The sequence below is a fragment of the Nerophis ophidion genome, linkage group LG06 (genome assembly GCF_033978795.1).
Source record: "Nerophis ophidion isolate RoL-2023_Sa linkage group LG06, RoL_Noph_v1.0, whole genome shotgun sequence".
Lineage (NCBI taxonomy): Eukaryota > Metazoa > Chordata > Actinopteri > Syngnathiformes > Syngnathidae > Nerophis > Nerophis ophidion.
In genome coordinates, this window is record NC_084616.1 from 26,582,265 (window position 1) to 26,598,119 (window position 15,855).

The following is a 15,855-nucleotide window of genomic DNA, read 5'->3' on the forward strand; positions in this document are numbered from 1 at the left end:
GGTTGCTGACACAGCTCGATGAAACATTTCAAACGGCTTGTCAAAGTCAGGCCAGGTCTGCTTGAATAGCGTGTTAAGCCCGACAATTGTAAGGTCCAGACCAAAGTCATGACTAATATTATTGTTGTGGTCTGAAAATGCTGCAGTCTACATTCATGATTTGTGGAAGTGTGCTGTCAATCCATTTCTTACTAAAATGAGATTGATTCCTGTTTTGTAGATCCCATTCCAAGAGATGGGAGGAAAGACTCTGGTTATGTCGGTCTATGACTTTGATCGCTTCTCCAAACATGATGTCATCGGCGAAATTAAAATACCCATGAACACCCTTGACCTGGCTAAGCCGATCGAAGAGTGGCGAGACTTGGACAGTGCGGACCAAGAAGAGGTAATGGATTACTGCCTGTTGCATTATTGCTCTGGAAGCTACTGCCTGCCTCCTCCATTGCAGCTCTTGCGGACTTACGAAGCACGCAAATGTAACAGGTGTTTTGTAAACCTCATTGTTTGGACGATCAGTTGACAGCTCAGGGTTTTTAGCTCAAATACGAGATGTGCAGGACTCTCATTGGTGGAGATTTTTGCTTGTGTATTTGAGCATAGAGCTAGACTGAATGAACGACCACCTTTACATTAGTGCTGTGACCCGGATGAGTGAGGTTTCAAAGGAAATGTGTAAGGGATGCCAGCTAAGGTGGGTATGCAGTAGTACATGTGTAAATCTCACTTTCCATTGCCTTAGGCGCTGCAATGGACAATAGGATGACAGCTTAGTACTTTTAGCTTATTGCTTACTGCTGCTATTTGACTCTCATTCCCTGGAGGTCAGAGGTCTATTTCAATGACCTCTGAAAATGTTTTTCAGGATAAATGGACACAAGCTTGTCAAAAGTCATGCTAACTATAATTGCTCTTTTGCCAAGCAGCCTGATCTAAAGCACATTCACCTTTAGACTTGGAAACAGCAACATTTAAACAGGATTTTTGATTTTTTTCAATAGCATCTGAAGATACCTTTAAACTTGGTTACTCCATAGCTTTGTTAGACTGTATGTAATGAGTAATAACGACAACTTCTGCTGTCCTCAATGTAATGGCGACTTCATTTACCTTAATAAAGGCTTCATGATCCCCTTTCTCTCCCTTTTTTTGCTGCTGTAGCCAGAGAAGCTGGGTGACATTTGCATCTCTCTGCGCTATGTCCCCACTGCTGGCAAGCTCACAATCTGTATTCTGGAGGCAAAGAACCTGAAGAAAATGGACGTGGGTGGTCTTTCAGGTATTTGAACTTAAATGCAAGTGTGTTTAATATTCGGAGGGTTACACAGGGAATCCATTATACAGTAATCTGTGTATCATTTTTCCAGTCACATTTCAATAACAACTACTTGGTTCTTTTTGACTTTGAGGCCCAACTTTTTGATTGGCCATCCATGCCCGCCCATGCCAAGGTCGCTCAGCTTCTATAACCAGTAGTTCATAGTCCGTGTATTCAGGTTTAAAAAAATGAGGTTTTGAGTCATCTTTTGTCGAAAAATAGTCGTCTTTGTCGTCTATTAAATAGTCCACCCATGGTTAGAAAATACATGCATTCGTTGACGGAAGTAGGAAGTAGGAAGTAGTGTGTTGCTATGGGCAATGAAATTCATTTGCCCAGGAAAGTAATGCTGAAAATAACCAAAATACGGTATGTATTATATATATATATATATATATATATATATATATATAGCCTTCTAAAACAACTTCCGAATCCTTCATTAACATTTTATATATATATATATATAAAATGTTAATGAAGGATTCGGAAGTTGTTTTAGAAGGCTATGTTGTGACTCCCCTTAGCTACAGTTATCCACATGTTGCAAACATGTGTTCTTGTCTCTTATAATGATTGTGAATGATAGGCACATTACAAAAAAAAAGGTGCAGTTCCCCTTTTGGAAACTTTTTTTTGGACTCCAGACTGCTTCTGTTTGTATGATATTGTCATTACTGCCACAAGTGGTGCAAAGGTGTATTACAACTGAGTAGCGCTGCGGCCAGTATGGGCTAGAGACGAGGAACAGATGATTTTTGGCAGCCCTCTAGGGAGTGCTCATGGCAACCTAGCCAAATATTAAAGATGTAGTATAAGTGGTATACAAATAGAAAATTGCATTTCTAAAATATACATTTTTAGCAACACTTTATATGGAACGATATTTTATGTTACTCTGCGATTTCCTTATAAAGAGAATTATGAAGGGATGCAAATTGACATATTTTTCAGTGGCCCAGTTTAGAGATTTTTTGTTTCCTTTTTCAGATTTTTATCCACATTTGTCACTGCAGCCTTAATGATTCTAAACTCACAAACTATATTAGGCGACAAACAAGGCCCTTATCTGCCTTCTACCCTCCTAGTGGAAAATTCTTTTACTGCATTTGAAGGCACAAGACGTCAACAAAATTATTATTTGCAGCAAATGAGCATTTTTTTTAACAGCTAAATAGAATGTACAAAATTTCCACAGTGGCCCAGTTTAGAGATTTTTTGTTTCCTTTTTCAGATTTTTATCCACATTTGTCACTGCAGCCTTAATGATTCTAAACTCACAAACAATATTAGGCGACAAACAAGGCCCTTATCTGCCTGCTACCCTCCTAGTGGAAGATTATTTTACTGCATTTGAAGGCACAAGACGTCAACAAAATTATTATTTGCAGCAAATGAGCATTTTGGTTTGTTTGTTTTTTTACCAGCTAAATAAAATGTACAAAATTTCCACAGTTCCCCTTATTAGCTCTCACGGCATTATTAAAATAAAGTAGTATTGCAGTACACTGTTTATGCACGCTACGTGCAAATGATAATGGATTAAATTTATATAGACCAGGGGTCACCAACGCGGTGCCCGCGAGCACCAGGTAGCCCGTAAGGACCAGATGAGTAGCCCGCTGGCTTGTTCTAAAGATAGCTCAAATAGCAGCACTTACCAGTGAGCTGCCTTTATTTTTAAAATGTTATTTATTTACTAGCAAGCTGGTCTCGCTTTGCTCGACATTTTTATTTCTAAGAGAGACAAAACTCAAATAGAATTTGAAAATCCAAGAAAATATTTTACAGACTTGGTCTTCACTTGTTTAAACAAATTCATTTATATTTTTACTTTGCTTCTTATAACTTTTAGAAAGACAATTTAGGGGAAAAGTACAACCTTAAAAATTATTTTAGGATTTTTAAACACATATACCTCTTCACCTTTTAAATTCCTTCCTCTTCTTCCCTGACAATTTAAATCAATGTTCAAGTAAATTTATTTTTTTCATTGTAAAGAAAAATAAATACATTTTAATTTAATTCTTCATTTTAGTTTCTGTTTTTTCGAAGAAGAATATTTGTGAAATATTTCCTCAAACTTATTATGATTAAAATAAAAAAAAATATTCTGGCAAATATAAAAAATCTGTAGAATCAAATTTAAAACTTATTTCAAAGTCTTTTGAATTTATTTTAAAATTCTTGTTCAAAATCTAGAAGAAATAATTATTTGTCTTTGTTAGAAATACAGCTTCGTCCAATTTGTTGTATATTCTAACAAAATGCAGATTGGATTTTAGCCTATTTAAAACATGTCATCAAAATTCAAAAATTAATCTTAATCAGGAAAAAAATAATAATAATGTTCCATAAATTATTTTTTAAATTTTTTCAAAAAGATTCGAATTAGCTACTTTTTTTTTTTTTTTTCGGTTGAATTTCGAATTTTAAAAACTCGAAATTGAAGATAAACTATGTTTCAAAATTTAATTTTCATTTTTTTCCTGTTTTCTCCTCTTTTAAACCGTTCAATTGTGTTTTTTTCATCATTTATTCTCTACAAAAAACCTTCCGTAAAAGGAAAAAAAATGTACGACGGAATGACAGACAGAAATACCCATTTTTTAATTTATATATTTATTAAAGGTAAATTGAGCAAATAGGCTATTTCTGGCAATTTATTTAAGTGTGTATCAAACTGGTAGCCCTTTGCATTAATCAGTACCTAAGAAGTAGCTCTTGGTTTCAAAAAGGTTGGTGACCCCTGATATAGACACTCAAAGCACTTTGCAGTGAGAACTGCGAACCCATCATTTATTCACTCTACATTAACATATTGTTAGTGGTGGTCATATGTATCATATCAATGAGGTGGATGTTTAGAAATTGACCCAGTGTGGGATTTTTTTTTTTTACTACGCTTCTTTCTTGCATTTTAACTGTATCTGTGTTCCTCATTAGAAAGTTTAATATTGTCATAATTTTCATACGTTAATTGTTTTTCCTGAGTGACGTAAACTGTAAGCAGTAAACCTGTTTTTGTGATTGGTCATTTGCTGCTAAAACCGGCACTTTTGTGAACACGCTCGTGACAAGATGAGCAAATCATGCCGTAACTAATCCAATTACCCAGTTTTCTATATACAATGCCATAGCTTCAACTTGATTTAGACCAAATGGTCCTTGTGTCTTCGTCTTTGTTTTTGTTTTTACCTGCAATCCTGAGTTGGCGTGAATCTAGTTCCGTGTAAACTTGGTGTCTCAAATGGATGTGCAAAAAATAAGTGCATATGCCCATTCGTCCATTTTCCAATTGTGTACAAAATCGAAAATAGGAAAAACCTTTTTTCGATTTGGGTCTGGAAAAAAAATATTTAAAGAACAAACTAATTAGTTTTTTTTAGTTTTGCTTTCATATTAAAAAAATAATGAACAAATTATTCATAGATTAACAATCTTTGGGCATAGCCTTTTGGTTAGCAGCCCTCTACGCATCTGTTTGTACATGGCAGCATTGCAGCCCAAGCAGGCATGTTCATCATGATTTTCCTTTTTCAGATCCCTATGTGAAGATCAACTTGCTGCAGAATGGGAAGAGGCTGAAGAAGAAGAAGACGACAGTGAAGAAGAACACATTAAATCCTTACTACAATGAGTCCTTCAGCTTTGAGATTCCTCTCGAGCAAATGCAGGCAAGAACGGAATTATTTACAGTTTGTAAAAACATTCAAATATATAAACAGTGAAATTAAAGCATGTCTTTAGTTAAGAATAAGTAAATATGTACAGTATATGAGTAGATATGTAGAGGGAAGTAGGTAGATACGGCAAGTAGGTAGTGAGCAGGTTGCTACTTATTTGAGTAGGTAGGTACAGTATCAAGGTAAGTATGGTTATAGTTTTAATTTATTTCGAACATGCACATAGTTACAATGTGATACATCATATTTTTCCAGTTTCTCATTACATGTCCGAAATGAAGTAGGAGCAAGCGTAGCTTATTTATTCCTACACCTTTAACATTTCATAGAAATTACTTACCCATTTGTTTGTTCATTTGCTGTGCTGACTTGGTAACACAAGAAAACTATAATTTATCAGTAAAGTTCTCATGAATAAGTAGGTAAGTAAGTTTACCTTGAAGTCCTTTGTATGTAAGTTGTTTAGAGATATTTTGGTTCCAGTAATGATCCCTGGGGTGCGCCACAATATATATTGAGAGTGATGCCGTCAAATGATACATTTTTCGAATATGGCTAAATCGTGATTAATCACAGTAAATTACTTGCTTACATAATTCAAATTAACCGAGAAAAAATGACCCCAACATTTTAATATACAGTAAATGAAATGTTATTATTAAAATTTAATTCCCAACCATTTTTAAATTTGTTACTTGAGTTTACGTAATTTATTTGCACAACATCTGGCAACAGTTTTATCTTAAATCCTGTCAGGGTGTATTTTGAAGCAAAATTTGCCAATGAGCACACCAATCGGCAGCTCCTCACTTTTTTTTGCACTGGCGTATGCATTGACCTGATCACCGACCACATAACAACCCACACCGCCTTTAAAGTAACCATCTGCCTCTAAGGTAAAGGAGATACGGTCGATGCATTTACACATGATTATTGCTATATTTTTGTGATTAATCACGTGAGTTAATGCATTAAATTTGACAGCCTTATTTTGGAGTTGTAAATACATTTTTGCCTCGCTCAACATATTGCTCACTGATGGTTAAATAGCTTTTTACCCAGTTTAAGACTAATCCTCTGATGCCATACCGTTGTAATTTACTAATTAATTATGAGTAATTGTGTATATACTTTTGTTAAGTCCTTAACCACTGCAGCTTCCGTTTGTCCATGATGTATTTATTGCATTGACAACTTTTTCCTTTATTTTGATTACCATCATTTCTGGACCATAAACCGCACCGGTATGTAAGCCACACCCAAAACCTTTAAAGAAAAAAATATTTTATACCTAAGGATCACCGGACTATAAGCTGCAAATACATGCTGATGGATGGATGGACTTTGTAAATGTTTATTTACATACCTTAATTGTTACCAAACAATCAGAATCAGAATAGTTTTTAGTGCCATTGTTTGAGAACGGGTTCACAAACAAAGAATTTTACTTGGTGCAATCCTGCAACATAAAACACATATAACACAGAACAGAATAACATGAGTTGTAACTGAGCTATCAGATCTTGTTATTGTAATGCGGCAGTAAAACGGCTGATCAAACAAAACAGAAAAGTCATTGACGTCTTTATTAATCCTTTAAGAGATGAATAAGATGTTCTTATATTTTTAATAAGGTTCTGTATGTTTATCAGGACTCTACTTCCTTGTACTTTGTAAATACTTTGAGCTTGAAAAGTTTTTTAAATTGGATCCTTCTTGTACATTGTTTGATTGCTTTGTTTAATCCATTCCATAATTTAGCCGTTAGCGAAGACAAATCCATAGATTAGCTGCGCCTTTGTATAAAACCGCTGCTTATAAAGCTTTGGAAAGTTCTAGTCAAGAAATAAGTCCATCGTTTTGAAATGTTAGCTCTGTATACCTTTCAATGTTTATTTCCGAAGTATTCCAGTCAGTTGTTAAATAATTTTTAATCAATCAATTCAATCAATTCCTTTTATTGTCATTGTCATAAATAACACTTAAGTCATACATGTCAACGAGATTCCGTTTGAGCTTTGTCCAGCGGCATAGAAACTGCATTGATGTGCAGGCTGACCATAGTTAACAGTTAAGCTTAGCATGGGTTTATGAGAACACGTATAGAGGCACGATGATTTTAGAAAATTGTGGAAGAAAGGAAGCAGTGTTAGGTATAGGTATGTATGTAAATTGTAAGGTATGTATAGGAAGGTAATGGTTAGGTTATTAATCTTCTAGGTACTGATTGGTAGGCTGGCACAAAGCTATTTTTGGCCTTGGTGGTAATGTATTCTCCTTCATTTACTAGAAAATCCAAGCTGTAATCACAGTGCTGGATTACGACAAGATCGGCAAGAACGATGCCATTGGGAAGATCTGGGTAGGCAGCAAGTCCACTGGTGCAGGGCTGAAACACTGGTCCGACATGTTGGCCAACCCGCGACGTCCCATCGCCCAGTGGCATCCACTGCAGCCCGAGGAGGAGGTGGATGGCGCCCTCGCGGCCCTGGCTGCTAAGAAGTAAACCCCCGCCCCCCACGCTGTCCCCCAACTAGCCACACGTTTTTCCATCATTCCTGCAGGTCCCACATGTCTATGTATATTCCGGACCCAAATGTACATCTCGCCCACTGCCCTGCCATCTTTCAAAAGATCCATACATGATGTCAAATACAGCTAAAAAAAAAAAAAGCATCATGTTATATAAAATCATGTCATTGAAAAAAAAAAAGACGACAAGTTACAGGATGAACAGATACTTTGTTGATTTCCTTTAGATCTATTTTTGTATTGAGGTTGTAGTTCTGTTACTGAGAGTGCAGCGTCGACTAGAAAAGAACAGTTAGAGCGCTAAACAGCAATCTGGTGAAAAAGGGGATTAAACATCCATTCATTGATATTGTAACCCCCTACCCTTAGTGACAGTCTGCTTAGAATAGTGCTTAATAATAAAATGCTTTATACTGCCATATAATAGAGGAATAACACAAGCAGGTCCATTCCTTGGGTGTTCATGCACCGCGCTCCACACCTGCCACTTATCTTACTCGACCATTTTGTTAGTACATTCCTAGAGTTGGGTAGCGAGTAGTGGTAGGCACATATCCAGTTACCCACAAGACACACTGCCTTTTCGATTAGTTCACCTTTCGCCCATCGTCTCAGGAATACTGAGAGGAGACCCCACGCCTTTTGTTCTACAAGAGTTGTTTGGCTCAAAACAGAGTAGTTGGCCACAGAGGGCTTTTTTTTTTTCTTCAGTTTGAGGGATGAAGGAGACTTTGTGTTATTGTGTGTCCTTGACTGTGCGAAGCATCAAATCAAGGGAATATCCGACAGACTGACTCCAGCCATCAATGATGTGATATTTTACACGGTGCCGGTGACCGCCTGCCGTCCACCACCTCTTTGTCCCAATTGTTCAGTGATACTGCCATTAGTCATGGACTCCACACACAAGTCTTACAGTCATAAAGGAGACAAGCCTTCCAAGTATCAGAATAAGCAATTCTCAACTACCAGGGACGCCTTCCGCTTCGTGGTGTTGTTTTTTTTTCATTTGTCACGTCCTTTCTATCACATTTTTTCTCTTGTTTTATTCAAAACTAATTTATTCCTCAAGCACTTTAACTCAAAATGTTACATTCAAACAGAGCTTTAACGATTGATTTTAAAATATTTATTTATGTCGCAATTAATGGAATGTTTTTTTTTGTTTACTTGTCTCAGATTTTGTGTGTTTTTCACCGGATTGCAACTGGTGATTGCAACTGTATCAAACAGTTAAAGTGAATTGTACTAATTGAGTTTTTTTTTTCTTATTTTGGGGGCTGAAATGTTTTTTTGTGGCATCAGTGCTGCTTTCTGGCTCTGTACTTGTTTCGTTCACTGTAATAATAAGAGACCAAAATGTACAGTATCAATATTAAATATCGGTAAATTGATAAACATCAACCCATAGCAAAAACTACCAGTTGACTGAGTTTAAAGGGGAACTGCGCGTTTTTGGGGAATCTTGCCGATTGTTCACAATCATTATGAGGGACAAGAAGACGTACATATTTTTTCCATTGCGTTCTAACTCGTAAATTAGCGTAAATCAAAGTCTGCTTACAATGGAGTCAATGGGAGGTCCTCATAAATACCTGTAAAAAAACATCCCAAAAATGCCAATAATACTCCATTTACATATTATGACCTGAATATTGACCAAGTATTATTGCCATTATTATAAGCGCTAACGTAGACAAACTATTTATAGCGGCAACGTGATTGCAGAGAGCTCAGTAGCTTGTGCTGCTATATTGACATCATCATCAGCTGGTGTGCTGCTTTGTAACCTCAGAGCTGATAGAAGCTTATTCTAGAGCTTTAATATTGTCCCTCACCTTTATAGTGGAAGGATGAGGACATAATCCGACATGTTGGTCAACTTTGGCATCCAATTAAAACTGGGTAATGGCGAGAAAGACATGAAAAGACCGCACCTTTTTTCTCCGTGAGGATTATTCTTCATTTAAACGGGAAATATATGAACATTCTAAAAGTCGGCATCCCAGTGACAGCAGACATTGTAAAGTAAGTGATGTTTAATTTCGTTTGTTGTCTCTCATGAAGTCTGCAGTGAGTAATAATCATTGATATTGTTGAAAGAAAAAGCGAACGTATGAAATTAATGTGCTGCCGTATGCTTAAAATAATCAAAATACGTAAATATTAAATGTTATTATGAATGTGCCTGTTATTATATACTTACATCATGTATACACAACCTTGATAGAGGTGTTTATATTTTTTTAAGCGTTGACAGGCTCCATTGTAAGCAGATTTTTGCTCGTGTTTATTTCCGAGTTAGAAGGCATAAAAAAAGAAAAATGTGTGTGCTTGTTTTACATAAGGATCGTGAATGATGGGCAAAATTCCAAAAAAAGTGTAGTTCCCCTTTAAGTCAATGTGAATCAAATGATGTTTGGAATTTGAACACGTTTCACTGATTTCCTTCTTTGCGTGTGTGTGTGTGTGTGTTGACAACACTAAAAAAAAAATAAGGCGACATGGAAGCAATCGAGCAACCCATTGGTGTAGTTTTGCCTATATACATAGTTCATCCACGTTGATACTGCATGTTTATACAAAAATACTGTACATAAGAGCATGTTTTAGAGACGGGGCAAAAATATCTTGTGTACTTAAATGGGTGTCATTTGTCATTTTATTAACACAACAACAAACAAAAAAGATGCACTGTATATTTTCTAAATGAAATGTGTATTTATTTTTCATGAGAGTCATTGGAGAGAATGTCATCCAGATTTTAGAGTAATACTACTGCTAATTCCTATAGGAACCTTTCCAACGCCTGAGATTCTTAAGCAAGTGTGTCGTCCAGTACTGTGCGTGAGTTCATGTAGGATGAAAATGTAGCCGCATGCTTGCTATCTTGACTCCTTGTGGTCCGATTATTCTATTTATTTTGTGTCATGTTCAACCGTACTGCCATACATATGTTGATCTGCAGTTTTATGTATGGAACAAGGGTCTCCAAGTCTCCAACACGGTTTCCTAAGAAAAAAAAAAAACCTGCATTGCAATCTGTTATAATAATATAAGAGTGAAACAATCGGCATATTGTAGTGTTTGTGCCAGTGATTGATCCATGAGAAAGTCAGCAGGCTCATTTCTCCCTCCAACGGGGCCAAAATAACAAACCATTCCTGTAAACACAAGTGACTTGGAATCCCTTTTTCCCCGCCACACTGTGTTTACTTTTTTAAATGTTTCCCACTTTAAACAACCTTAAACTCTTTGCAGCTATTTCTGCTACTGTTTTATTATACAATACTGTACGTGTAAACAATATAAATGCTAAAACTAAAGCCATAAAACTCAAGCACTAACTCTTTATAGCTCAGCTGAGTAGATATTCAGTAAGAAAAAAGAAAAAAAAAAAATCATTTTTATCGGCCAGTTTGTCATTGCGTTGAGAGGTGTGGTGGAGATTCATTTAACAGAGATGTGAGCATCCCGAAAAGTTTCGTAGGGCGTGTGTGTGCGCGTGTATTTATTTATTTGTTTTTAACTTTGTAAGTCTGATTATAGTCATCATCAATGTGATGCCATGGCTTCCATATTGGTGAACAGCAGGGGATTTGCTTTTTTGGGATGAGTGCAATTTATCAACCAAACCATTAACTTTTTAGGTTAGCCTAATGTTGACGAACACAGCTAACAGAATAGGGTTTTGAATTTGGGGTTTACATTTTTATAAAATATCTGATATGGTAGTGGTAGTTAGTTAAAAGTTAAAGTACCAATGATTGTCACACACACACTAGCTAAGATAGGATAGTCTAACACAGCTAATGGTGGAGGAATTGTTGTTTTCTTAGCAGTTTATTATTAGACAGTGACACAGCAACAGGTCATATAACCGCTTGGCATGAATTACTTTGGCTCAGCATATGTCAAACAATTATTGCTAAAAAACAAAAATCAAAAGAAAAATCTAGAACCGGCAGCAAAGTTATCTCCATTGGCAGGAATATGTTAGCTTAGGGCTGGGCGATATGGACAAAAAGTATATGCTGATATATTGGGGCGTTATAGCTTGGTTGGTAGAGTGGCCGTGCCGGCAACTTGAGGGTTCAGGGTTCGATTCCCGCTTCCGCCATCCTAGTTACTGCCGTTGTGTCCTTGGGCAAGACACTATACCCACATGCTCCCAGTGCCACCCACACTGGTTTAAATGTAACTTAAATATTGGGTTTCACTATCTAAAGCGCTTTGAGTCACTAGAGAAAAGCGCTATATAAATAAAAATTAACTTCACTATTTTTACTTAAACTCAATATTCTATATATATCTCAATATATTTTCCAGTGAAAGTATTCATTTAAAAATATTAATGTTTGAGCGATATTCACGGAAATAGAAAGTGAATGACAACTGTATTGTAAACACTTTTATTAACCCAGTTAGTCAAGATGGGTATTAACAGCACAGAAAAAAACCTGTTTAAGTAGCACAGAATTACATAACATAAATAAAATGTAAAAATATTCTTTCTACGTAAAATAAATAACAAAGCGGTTCAAATAATACAAAATGTATCAAACTCAGTTAAAAAAAAATTATTTGCAGGCAGGCACTTTTAAATTCGCAGTCAACGATGTAATGGACTGTCACACAGGTACGGTTCTGGTCAGCCCCAAGTCAGTGATTTGACTTAATTGGGCGACTATGATCTTCTTCACTTCGGCATACATTTCTGGCAGCATTTCTCGTGCGAAATATGCCCGGCTTGGCAACTGGAGAACAGTTTTGATTTGGGTTTACATGGTAAACAACTCAAATTAATGTTTTATCCAGACACATACATTTGTCCAAAGGTGGCCAAGTACACGCATTGTGGGTTTCCTGGACGTCGTCTACATCGCTAAAAGAAAAATCTAAAGAAGAGAATCCCTTTGCTATCTTCCACTAGTTTTTTTAATATAAAAATCGCCCGCTTGAATATTCCCTCTTCTCTTCTACGACTCTCTTGTTGTCATTTGGGATGACTGTTGTAATTTCCTTTCCTGGTTCCATGACCCACCCCTATCGACCATGAATTGAATAATGTGGACCCCGACTTAAACAAGTTGAAAAACTTATTCGGGTGTTACCATTTAGTGGTCAATTGTACGGAATATGTACTGTACTGTGCAATCTACTAATAAAAGTTTCAATCAATCAATCAATCAATCAATCAATCAATCAATCTTGCCTAACGTGAAATAAATTATATCGATATTGCAATATTTTATTAATTAATATCTTGTTTAAAAATATATTGATATTTATTACAAACTGGGCTTCACGGTGGCAGAGGGGTTAGTGCGTCTGCCTCACAATACGAAGTTCCTGCAGTCCTGGGTTCAAATCCAGGCTCAGGATCTTTCTGTGTGGAGTTTGCATGTTCTCCCCGTGAATGCGTGGGTTCCCTCCGGGTACTCCGGCTTCCTCCCACTTCCAAAGACATGCACCTGGGGATAGGTTGATTGGCAACACCAAATTGGTCCTAGTGTGTGAATGTAAGTGTGAATGTTGTCTGTCTATCTGTGTTGGCCCTGCGATGAGGTGGTGACTTGTCCAGGGTGTACACCGCCTTCCGCCGATTGTAGCTGAGATAGGCACCAGCGCCCCCCGCGACCCCATAGGGAATAAGAGGTAGGAAATGGATGGATGGATCTTACAAACTCCATACACCGCCCAGCCCTAGGTTAGCTAACACTGCACTAGCGGTACAGTGTTATTTACGGCCAGTTTAAAAGATTATTATTGTGCCACTCTTTGCGATAGGTTATCCTAAAACAGTTTTGAGTGAAAATCATGCCAAAATTTACAAGCAAAAGCAAGCTAGCTCAGCTTGACCTACTGTTATAGCTTGTAGTGCTATTCAATGTCCAAAAGATAACCGGAACATTTTTAACCTGTTTCCACTGCAGTTGTGGAATTTGTCAAGCCAAAACAACGGGCAGCAAAATGATTTTAGGATGAGGAGGCAAAAGGTTGAGCAGATACAAGCACATTAAAGGGATTTGTACTCACGTAAAGTCGCTTGTTGACGCTCTTTGGGGCGGGGGGAGGGTTTCAATCTATCCTTCATTCCGGTTGTATAAAATATGTTTCTCACACATTTAGTTGGAATACACAGTTTTTTGTTTAACACATTGTGGGATTTAAAAAGGGAAACCATCCACTTATTCTTTTTGTCCTTTCCTTGAGCAAAAGTGCAATCCCTTTTTTTTTTTATGTATTCTTCACATGTAGAGCCTCTATGTGCATCAGTTTGTCTCCTCCTTAAAAGTCGGGCTTTATCTCTGTGTCTTTGTTCCGTTTTTACGTGTCATCGGTAATCAAACTTCCGGCGCATGGAGTTCCTCCCCCAAATTCTGCTTTCGCTGTGCATAAAGAACGCTGGCCTTCATGTTTACAACATGGACTTAGTGTATACTGCCAAATTCCTCTACCTGACCTTTCATTCCAGATGTTCTCAAGACTGTTTTTTTCCCCCCTTTTACTTTCTCTTCTCCATCCTCTTGGAAAGCATTGGATTGGAGGACAGTCAGGTTGTGTCCTCTAGCTGTGTTCTTCGTGTCTCGTGTCGTGGTGCGCGTGTTCATGTCAGTACTTGTGCCTACTGTGGATCGCATGCTTTAGCCCTTGACTGGACACAAACGTTGCTCACAAACTCCTCTTGACTCTTAAGTGGACAAATGTTGGGGATCCTTATAACGTTATCAAGGGAGCCAAATAACTTATTACAAATTTATCATATGTGTTACCAGTTCTGTACAAAAAAAACAAATAGGAAATAAAGAGCTTTTAAATACCATGATGGTTCTGTGTCCGATGTGTCGTGTTCGCTGGATGCTAATGTTTACTTTCTGTCATGCAGGAAAAAACAACAACAACAACAGCTGGTTCATTGCTTTACAATTTAATGAGCAATGTGGAGAAATAAAAATATGTCACACTTAACAGGATGTAGCCATACTGTATACATCTTGTGGCACTGCTAGCATGCTAAACGGTGACTGCAAATACAACCACCAGACACTTTTTGAAACATTTTTGTTTCTTCCTGGATATATTGTATCTATACAGTGGGGCAAAAAGTATGTAGTCAGCCACCGATTGTGCAAGTACTCCCACTTAAAATGATGACAGAGGTTTGTAATTTTCATCATAGGTACACTTCAACTGTGACAGACAGAATGTGAAAAAACAATCCAGGAATTCACATTGTAGGAATTTTAAATAATTTATTTCTAAATTTTGGTGGAAAATAAGTATTTGGTCAACCATTCAAAGCTCTCCCTGATGGAAGGAGGTTTTGGCTCAAAATCTCACAATACATGGCCCCATTCATACTTTCCTTAACATAAATCACTCGTCCTGTCCCCTTAGCAGAAAAACATCCCCAAAGCATGATGTTTCCACCCCCATGCTTCAAAGTAGGTATGGTGTTCTTGGGATGCAACTCAGTATTCTTCTTCCTCCAAACACGACGAGTTGAGTTTATACATCCCAAGAACACCATACCTACTGTGAAGCATGGGGGTGGAAACATCATGTGTTTGGGCTGTTTTTCTGCTAAGGATACAGGACGATGGATTCGTGTTAAGGAAAGAATGAATGGGGCCATGTATCGTGAGATTTTGAGCCAAATCCTCCTTCCATCAGTGAGAGCTTTGAATGGTTAACCAAATACTTATTTTCCACCATAATTTACAAATAAACTCTTTAAAATTCTCACAACGGGAATTCCTGGATTTTTTATTCACATTCTGTCTTTCACAGTTGAAGTGTACCTTTGATGAAAATTACAGACCTCTGTCATCATTTTAAGTGGGAGAACTTGCACAATCGGGGGCTGACTAAATACTTTTTTTCCCCATTGTGTATGGTTGCCAACACAAGAAGGGACACATTTTGTCCCGTGTCACGGTGAGAATCGAAAATATTCCATAAAATGTCAATGGATTCCATTGACAATAGTTTGCCGAAGGGCTAAACCAATCGATGCCCTTCATATATAAAGGTAAAGTTAAAATACCACTGATAGTTACACACACACTAGGCGTGGTGAAATTATTCCCTGCATTTGATTCATCCCCTTGGTCCACCCCCTGGGAGGTGAGGGGAGCGGTGAGCAGCAGCGGTGGCCGTGTATTTGGGAATCATTTTGGTGATTGACTTTAATCAAACTCATTGCCCTTCCGCTTTTCTGGCATCTTTGTTTATTCCCTTTGCCGTCACTTTGCTCTACGTCAGTTTGACAGCTGACACAGCTGCTAGCTAGAGCAGAGATGTCAAACTCGAACC

The 15,855-nt window shown here is 37.3% G+C and overlaps 1 protein-coding gene across 7 annotated transcripts in view; it reads left to right on the forward strand.

Moving 5' to 3' along the window:
* The window catches only part of LOC133554447 (synaptotagmin-2-like), a 169,156-nt gene extending 154,796 nt beyond the window's left edge, over window positions 1-14,360 (forward strand). For all 7 annotated transcript variants that reach the window (XM_061903232.1, XM_061903230.1, XM_061903229.1 and 4 more), the window contains 4 exons: window positions 221-388; window positions 1,162-1,279; window positions 4,862-4,995; window positions 7,295-14,360. In XM_061903232.1, the coding sequence (XP_061759216.1) occupies window positions 221-388; window positions 1,162-1,279; window positions 4,862-4,995; window positions 7,295-7,510 (636 nt within the window). In that variant the 3' untranslated portion in view covers window positions 7,511-14,360. The remainder of the gene's footprint in view (window positions 1-220; window positions 389-1,161; window positions 1,280-4,861; window positions 4,996-7,294) is intronic.
* The last annotated feature ends 1,495 nt before the right edge of the window (window positions 14,361-15,855 follow it).